Raw genomic sequence first — 9,829 nt, forward strand, 5'->3', positions numbered from 1 at the left:
GTTACAATCAAAATACAGCACTGTGGCCCCTGCTAGTGTAAGAGATCCCTCTGCTCTGCTTGTCTGCCGCCGCACAGACAAGACCAGTTAGAGGAGAGAGGGAGTGAAGGCTACGAGGCGCTTAGTAGTAACCAGAGTACAAACAACTTCCAGCGCGCTCGCCCGCCTCAGGTGTAAATTACACACACGCTTCCTCTCGTCCAGGAAGAAGAGGAAGAAGAAGAAGAAAAAGATGTAGAAGAAGTAGAGGAGGAGAAGAGGAGGAGCGCAGGAGGAGCGCAGGAGGAGAAGCAGGTGATGATGATGAGGAGGAGGAGACATATGGAGGAGCACGTCCCACTTTAAGCGCAGAGGAGCATTACCTGCAGGGAAATCATCTGCTCCTCGTGACGTACTTTTCTTTTTCTTTTCTCTCTCCCTCTCTTTTCTTTTTTTTTCAGCCTCCCCACCTCCCCTCATCACACCATCACGGCGCGGCTTTAAAAGAATTCTAATCAGCCGTGCGAGATTGGATGGCTCCACCTACTAACCCCATATCTGTGCGGGTGCTTTGGAAGAGATTTTTGATGAGGTTCCCTGAAAAACGGTGGCACAGAAAAATCACCCCGAGGTCTCTCCGGATATTCATTTGCGTCAATGAGAGAATACGTTTTCCCTCAAATAGCTCTCTCTCTCTCTCTCTCTCTCTCTCTCTCTCTCTCTCTCTCTCTCTCTCTCTCTCTTTTGTCTCTCTTTCTCTCCCTCTCACTTTTCTCTCTCTCTCACACACACACACACACACACACACTCTTTCTCCTTCCCTATGAACCCTTTTCTCCTTCAAAATCCAAACCCATTATTTTCCCCTCAACTGCCGAGACACCCAAACCCCATGGATGCTGTAAGAAAATCCCCAAGCATGATAAATAGAGTAGTGTGTGTTAGTAACAAAGACAAAAAAAGAGAAAGCGACAGAGAGGGAGAGGGCAAAAGAGAGAGAGGAAGAGAGAGAGAATGCGACACTGATAAAATATGACAGAGCTCTTGGCTAATTAATCACCCCTGATTCTGCAGCAGTGATAAATGGGCACGTCCAAGTCAACGTGTGAAAACTACACATACGTATGAGCGGAGGGACCTACTGTAGCTGGCCACTGTCCTCTCCGCAGCTGTCCTGGTTTACCCTGCTCAGAAACAACGGCCCCACATGAACCCCGCGCTCCACTATAAAGGCCCTGGGCCTTCTCAGACTCACTGACCCACTAAATAGCCAGCGCTAGTACGTTCAGACCAAAGGCCTAAGCTTAAGTTGTTCTTGGTACCACTGATACAACTAATAATTCAAATGTATTTCTTTGAATTGGCACTGAGACGGTGGAATTAAGTGGGGCTAGTATGGAGTGCTTCAGCCCTGCCCCTGTGGACATGACGCACGCTAAGTTTCCCCGCAAAACGCTGGTGGAGCTGCTGTTATTAAAAGGGTCTCAATAATTCATACTCCCCCCATGTTCTTGGGGCCAGGTCATCATATCAAGCTTGTGGGGGTGGTCTGCAGCACAGAGCTTCTGAGTGCTGGCTAACAACGTAGACGACTACCCCTCCAACATATTGATTTCCATCGAGCAGCTTAACAGTGATGAAAAAGTGGTTTCTTGTTAAGAAGACCCCAAATCCCCATCATCCCCGAGAGCTATTGTCAAGAGAGCAATCCCCATTGTAAAGCAATGCGTCAAAAAAACAACAACAGGTTGATTGAAATATCAAGCCCCTTATGATAAGCTGGGCCTTTTGCGAGGCGTCCTAGATGAGCGCATGAGGGGAGGCGTCGGATTCGCTCATCTTTGAATGGCGACTGAGCGCTTTTTTCCAGAACTACTGCCTTTGCAGAGGATGCATCCTTCGGAGGAGGCTTGCGCAACACATATTGCAAAACCTCAGATGTTTACCTCTGTTTTTTGGGAGAGCAAAAAAAAAAAACTCTGAAAGGACCAGGAATGTGTTTCATGTGGGAATCTAGGGCGTGTTAGTGCTATTTGAGGTGCTGGCGTGATATGTGCAGCTCGTTTCTTTAGAGTTGTACATCTGAGTGGAGATGCAAAGAGAAATGAGTGGGGTTTTTTTCCCCCTCTGTGAAGCCATGCCTCCAGTAGCTAGCAATGATGACAGCTAAAGATAAAAAATTCAGCATGTTGTCGTCATATATCAGTGTGTTTGACACTCGAGCGTGCATGAGCCCATGCTCGTGTACTTGTTTTTCAACAGATGCGTTCAAATTCGTGTGTGCTAGCATGTGCATGGTTCTCTGTGTGTAGGCCTGTATGACAGAGTGCGTGTGTGCTCATTCGATGTGGGCTTGCTTGGGTGGGAGGTGTTAGACACCTGGTGCACTTCTTCATCAAGGTGCATGGCCTCTTGAGTGCAAGAGTAGTGTCAGTTAGTGTCTGTGTGTGTGTGTGTGTGTGTGTGTATGTCATGAGGGTGCACGTGACTAGCGAAGGTCACCCTGTGTCTTGTATACACAGCAGGACCACACAGACAGGAGGAGACCCCACTGCGGTCATCTCTCTCTCTCTCTCTCTCTCACACATACATACACACACACACACACACACACACACACACACACACACACACACACACACACACACACAAGGCGAGCAGCTCCAGGAGCCAGCACATGGGGCCCATGTGTCCAACAGGGACAAAAGAACACACCACGCTCAGTGGTCCCTGCAAACTCCCAACGTCAGCGGGGGAAATGAGACATTTCTCTCAACAAACGGCATGACACCGACAGCAAAAATCTGTGGTAGGCTATTCCGTCCACTCATCTTCCGAAAACCAGCTGCTTTCCAGCTCGTCCAAGTATGTGACATGTCGATGCAGAGTCGAGCTGTCACTAGGGGGCAGGCTTTAAATCAAAGAGGCCAAACGGAGCAAACAGAGGAACAGGAAAGCGCACGGGCTGTTTTTAAAGGTTTTTCCTTCTAGAAAAAAAGTAATTGGGACAGACACCATCCCCTTTAAACTATTTCTGAGACACAATCTACACCACATGGCAAAAACAATAAATTTCCCTTAGGAACTGTTGGTACATTAATGCCTAGGATAAACAAAATGCAGCTCTCTCTTCTAAAATGGGAAAATAGGTCTCTAGCCATGCAGGCTGCAATAATTCAGTTTGTGATTCACAAACAGACCTTAAGAAGAATTAAGAGGGAAAATATGATTGTTAATATTTTAATATGCTAATTATTTCACCATATTTTTCAGACACTACAACTGTAAACAACCTTCTAAGCAGTCACGTTGCTTGAAAGAAATTATAGCATTTGTTGACCTAGAAAATCAACCCGAGTTAACTCACAACACACTGCAATGCATTATTTTGAAATAATGTCCATTTGCTGCTTCCTTTTATCTGTGTACATCATGCCTGAATGCATATTATGAAGCAGTCAAATTAGCCAGGAATGCAGAAGCTATGACTCAAAATAATATTTGATGAGCAAAATCCTTTTTATAGGATGGCACATACTACATGCATGACCTGCAATCACTTACATAGTTGACGTTTATTGAAAAATGTTGCTCCCACAAACAAAATATAATATTATAATGCAAGGCATTCACAAGCTACTGCTGAGCAAATATAAGTAAACATTCTTGGTAAATACTTCTTTCCTGTATCTGAATGAGTCGTAAATCCCTTGAACTATTGGTGACCTTCTGATATCTTAAACAATATCTATCCTTTTTCTTTCCTGTCTCCATGCCAGGTCAAATAAGCAGAGCTCGATTGGTGACTGCCTGTTCTGCTTTCAACTTTTTTATTATCAGCTTCCAGGTGACCTCACTAAGCTTTGAATAACAATGCACCACAAAGAGCTAGGCTGCATCTATGACCATGCTTTGGATAATGTTTTGTTGGTCCACATAATCAACTGACCACCTAACCACTGTGAATGAAACTGTCCCAACCAATTTATATCTGTGCAATGTTTTGAAATGGTGAGTAGAGATTTACAATAGGCTACATTTGGCATATTAAAATCTCCCCATCAATAATGAGATCAGTCGTAACATAAAAAAGAGAATTTGCTGTGTATACAATGTAAACAAGCATTAAACACAATGTTGTTCTCCACTTTCCACTGGACAAAACAAATAATACAATATATATACACTCGAATCAGACCCTTATACTCATTATATTAATATACTCCTTATTACTCAAGAGGCAGCAGCACATTGACGATGCACTTAAATAAACTATTACGGTTCACTCAAATTAGAGGAATTTATGAATAGTTTGAACAGTTTATTTGCCCAATAAACAAGTTCCAAATTCGAAAATATGTTGAAGTGCCAAAAGAGAGAGATGAACTTTTTACCTGTTCTCTTTGAATGCATGGCAATGATGTCCTTCTGTGTGACTTGCTGTTGGACTGACTATGATGTGCCATGTCTGATGAGACTACAGAGCTGGACCTCCTTCGCCTTTTAAACACCGGGATGTCTTCCCTTGCCCCTATCACCGAGGTACAGCCTTCCTTGAGAGTCCCTTGGTTCGGCAAAAGCCTGTCAGCATACCTCGCCAGCAGGACGCCCAATACCCCGACCAGGTACGCCAAGTAAGGTCTCCAACTGGCACGTACTTTGTGCAACGAAATGAGCGAGATTGTCCTGATGATGCTGATGAAAATGATGACAGAGACCCCCTGGCCGAGTCTCACAACCATGAGTGCCCCGCTTGCCAGGCAGGCGAGCACCACCACGGTTGCCGTGAACGAGAGCAGCTGGTCATCGGCTCCGTGCAAGAGAGACTGTGCCGCCGCTTCGCCCAAGTGACAGACTGTCAACAGAAACACGGCAGTTCTAATCAGCACTCCGCACCGGATCAGATACAGGCCGATCCAAAAGAAGGCACATACGAGAGTGAAGATGGGAGAAATCAAATGCCACAAGGTTAAAGGTAGCTCCAGCACACTGCTCGTAACATGATGAAAAAAAGATCCCGAATCACTGTCGTAGGCGCTGCTGCCGCTACTGCCGCTGTGGTTTAAGTCCACATCCCAGTCAACGAATTTAACCACTAGAGCGAGAATAACTGAAACAGACCCCACGCACACCACAGACGAAAGGCTTCTGGAGTTCCAAGTCTCAGTCAGTCTTACCCACGACTGGCACTCGTGGTCCTGATACAAAGGGGTGACACATGTTTTCACATAGCCATTGCGCTCCAGCGCCCTGGGGCTTTTCTCATGAGCACTTCGTGTAGTACCTCTGCCGCTGTCAGATTCAACTGCCATTGCTATCAGTCAAAAGGAATGTTGCAACGTGACAGTATATTTAGATATAGAAAATGTAGAAGTAGAGGGGCATTTCATAACACGTTGCAGGACGTGTTTAATCAATGCTAAAATAAGCAACATTAAAAGCACACGATTGTCCCGACGCACATGTTTATATTTGCACATTCAAAACGTAACACACTAAATATTCCATTTAAGTGCAGTTACAGGACTCGCAGGTCAGCAAATACTCCCTATGGCCCCGGTCCGTCGGTCCCAGAGAAGGCAGCTTTTAATAATCACCCAGTGAACTAGAAGAAAAGACTAACTCCTGACGTTTCAAACATCTAGGCCAGTGCTTCTCCCACTTCACCGATTCTCTCTCTCTCCCTCCCACACCGCGTTGTCCCTCTTTGTATTTCTCGCCGTCCCGCTATCTCTGTTTCTCCCAGTAATTTCACCCTCACGTTTCAGGTCTTCCTATTACGCGGACCATTCTTTCCTCTTGAAAAAATGCGAGCGTAATTTCCAGCGTCTCTCGCCCTCATATGCGCTTAGTTGAGCCATATTTACTTGAGTTTCCACTCGCTCCTTGAGGATGAAATTAAACGAGGTCCCGAAGCGTGTTCCCCACAAAACAAAACGAGGGCTACTAATGCAGTCTGGACGAGGATTATGATGTAGATAAATAGACTCTGAAGTCGCTTCTGCAGAAGCGTGAAAGCATATTGCGTATTTCTGACACTCTACGCAACAAACACGAAGGGGTGCAATACCTACCCCACTGAAACCATAAACTAGCGCTGCTACAGGCGGTGTCAGATGATCCGGGGTTTTCTCTGTCCACGGGTTTTCTTGAATATTGAAATTTAACTACTCACCTACATCCTACGTCACCAGCACCGTGTTTCATTATTGTTTTGTGGCCGAGTAAAGGCGCCTCTCTTTCTCTTATTTTCGGATAGAGAATAAGTTCGTTTTAAGGTTGGAGGGAATGGAACATCCTTGTTTAACCGTGTCTTTTTCTCGAGTATCCCTTATCTGTCTAGAATGACTTTCTAAGAATGAAATTGTTTGACAAAATCATTACAGGAAATGCATGTAGTTGGCCAACTGTATATTGTATTACGAATTTCACCAAGAAACAGCAGGTGCAGCACCAGATATTATAAACATGTAACAACAAAACAATACAAATAAAGTAATAATAACAACAACAGCAGCAACAACAACAACAATAATAACAATTGTGTGTTACAAGCAGCTACTTTTTGCAGCAAATGTGTTGGCATCATTTCGATATTGACAGAGTTTAAGGCCAAATCTTCTGGAGGGGAGGCCCAGGGAGGTGTCTCCCTGACTGGATAGAGAACTGTCTCCAGAGGGGAAAGAAATCTGCAGCCAAGGCATTTCAACTGGCCTGATGGATGGCAGTCTTTGTGTCCACAACTTTTCCCCTATCCTGCTGGAGATCTGTGTGCTCCAGTCACTCATTGGAGCGAGGGGGCTACTTGGAAAAGGAGCTTCAGGCAAAGAAATCTTTCCGGCCTCGATTCCTGTGGCAGTAAATGGCCCAAAGAGACACAGTACCCACTTCCCGTGTCGACTAAACATTGTGACAGAGTGGTGTTTGCTCCAACATGTGGTGCCGTGATGTCAATGCTACGCTTTTAACCTGGGATGCAGACTTTCTCCTCCATAGTTGGTATTGCTACTTTGTAGAACTTCAAAATATGATATCACTTATAACAACAATGTCAGATACACACTTGTAGTGATAAATTATTGGAAAAAAGCTTACATTTCCATGAGTTTCCATTCATATGGCAAGGTAAGCTCATATTCAATCTCCTTACTTCAATCTACCTTATATAGAACACATACACACACACGTACAGATGCACACACACACACATACACACACACACACACACACATACAGATGCATGCATGTACACACATACACACACACACAGAGAGAGAGAGATGCACGCACACACACACAGACACACACACTGACACACACACAATCAAAAACGTTCTCATCAGCCCAATGGCATGTTCTGCAGATAGAAAAAAGAGATAAAGCATGAACAAGTCCAAATAGGCTTCTTTATTGGGACAAATGAATGCAGAGGACCCATTAGTTAACTCAAGCAAGGACAATTTGCCGCTCATAGGTCCTCGGAAAACAAAGAAGCCTGTTGTCACACTGATCCCATAGCAATGCATGGAGAAGATAAGAAGAAACCTTGAAGCCACAAAGTGACAGGGGCCTGTGAGCGAGTAAACAGACCAAGCGGTGAGAGAACTGAAGTCTCCTCAGCTTCACATGGGACACACTGTCCCGACACGTCCAGTATTTTGTCGACTTGCAGGGAACGGCATAACACATTCATCTGATGGCCCTGTCGGAGAGAGTCTTTGCGGGATACTCAGAGAGACGCCATGGAAGCTTTTTGCTATTCCGTCAGGATCCTCGCCGCGTGCCCCCGCTAACCACCGGGGTCCTGAAAAATAATCTTGCCCTCTACGTGACTGCGTCTCTGAGCCAAATGCGTGACTCCAGAAACGTATTACAGGTGGAACCGTCGGTGGATTTAATCTGGGAGAAGATTCAATTCTCGCTCCTAGTACATCAGCACTAGCATAAATCCTATCTTGGCAGAAGACGAGGGGGGATAATAGCATCTTTTAACCTCTACTCCCCGGGCCTTCTCCTTGTTGTTCTGCAGCCACTCGGCTGTGGTTTGACTGTGAATTAAGAAGTCCAGCCAGGGGCCGGCCACCGTGGAGGACAGACCGGACTGTCTGGTGGACAGTCGGATAGAAGCCACAGAACCAGTAGGGATGGTGATCAAGAACAGTTGACTGCTGTTAAAATAACAACTGTCAGCTGCATTATTTTAGGTGTTCTTAGGAAAGAACAGGGGACTCGTTTAGAAAGAGGAAGCATCATAGGTCTAGGCATAGTGCTTGCTGCTGTCCTTATCACCCAATATGTGAACTCATGCCATAGAGTTTGCCATAGTTCAGTCTGGGTCGTGACCTCAATCCTCTAGCCAACCACAGCAGCATTACCCGTTAGTAGCATCTAAAGGCTTTAATAATATACAACATCATATAGTACAAAATAGTATTATATACTGTATATAGTCCAAAAAAGAGTGTCAGTCGATTATGTTGGGTAAGCCCCCCAGTCCTCTTTCTCTCAATCTTCTCTGTGATATCCAACCATAGAGCCACGTCATGCTATCGGTTGTCATGCTAACCTCCCCTGTGAGCTAGCAGTGTTGCTACATTAGCTTACTCCACCTCTCAGACTGTACCTAACTTATCAAAGCAATTTCCACAGGACCAACCATAGCATGAGCTGTATAGGTAAAAGTATATACACTAGTAGCCACACAGGAGATTAGGCACATATACTGGCTAAAATAGAAACACAAAAAGTATAGCGTTTGGCACAAGCCACCGGTTTCTGGGAACTCTTAGTGATCTGGAATGGACGTGGAGCACTGAATGTGCTCCCGGGCAGAACCCTCCGCTATTTTCAAAACACAGGCAGTCAATTATTAGCTCCCCTAAATTAGCATGATTCATAATCAAAACATTTTTTTAATTGGGGTCAATGATAAGATTGCTTTGAATGAGGACCTCATTACTTACCGTTTTCTGACCTGCACTTGCACCGGAGGAGAGCAGGCAGTCTCGGGGCGGCTCTGCCGTGAATCGACAACAGACTTCATGTCAACCATCATCACGGTGGTGTGCAGCGGACAGCAATTTGTTCCTACTGAGTACTGAAGCACTCGACATTAAAGGTGGGTCAGAGTAAGTATAAATCTAATCCACTTCACTTTTCTAAAACCCATTGAAAATGTTGTGTAATGGACCCTCCCAACACCCCCAACCTGCATACTGTACACACAAACACACATAGCTAATTAACAATTTATGAGTTATGCATGAGTAGCAACAAAGCAGGCAAGGTAGGGAGCACACACAGTGGGCTCATGTTAAGCATGGCCTGGACACTCCATCCACGCCGCACCTGACTATAGTCTCCTTCAGCTTCTCTATGGGCACTTAAAAGCGCTGTGCACAGCTATCTCCTCTCCTACTCCACCGTGGTTATCCAGGTGAGTGGCCGAGGCTGGAGTGCATGTTAATGGCCGCTTGGGCCCTAGAGGGGACCTTTGATGTTGCCCCCCCACCCACCCACCCAAACCCCCACATTGCTCTCTGATGCACTTCACTGGAGAGGAATGTTTAGGCTGGGCTGTTTTTAGAGGCGGGGGAGAGGCCCTGAGTGTGAACCTGTTTCAATTAAAATGACCCTTTAGATCACTCCATGACCAGCGCTGATGGCCAGAGAAAGGTAAACACACATGTATGCGTGCTCACATGCATATGCACACAGACAAACATACACACACCCACACACACACACACACTTCGAGACTATTGCTTACTGATTTTTGTGCTTTAGAGTGAGTGAGTTAAGAGTTATGCAGTGGCTATGTTTCCTGAACTGCAAATTCATTACTTAATAC

The 9,829-nt window shown here is 45.4% G+C and overlaps 1 protein-coding gene across 4 annotated transcripts in view; it reads right to left on the reverse strand.

Moving 5' to 3' along the window:
• Window positions 1-8,980, reverse strand: part of pde3a (phosphodiesterase 3A, cGMP-inhibited) — a 73,952-nt gene extending 64,972 nt beyond the window's left edge. For 2 of the 4 annotated variants that reach the window (XM_048267554.1, XM_048267553.1), the window contains exon 1: window positions 4,374-6,046. In XM_048267554.1, coding sequence (XP_048123511.1) covers window positions 4,374-5,291 — 918 coding nt within the window. In that variant the 5' untranslated portion in view covers window positions 5,292-6,046. The other 2 variants (XM_048267557.1, XM_048267556.1) reach the window with 2 other exon arrangements.
• Window positions 8,981-9,829: the final 849 nt, after the last annotated feature.

This window comes from Alosa alosa, chromosome 17 (assembly GCF_017589495.1).
Source record: "Alosa alosa isolate M-15738 ecotype Scorff River chromosome 17, AALO_Geno_1.1, whole genome shotgun sequence".
Lineage (NCBI taxonomy): Eukaryota > Metazoa > Chordata > Actinopteri > Clupeiformes > Clupeidae > Alosa > Alosa alosa.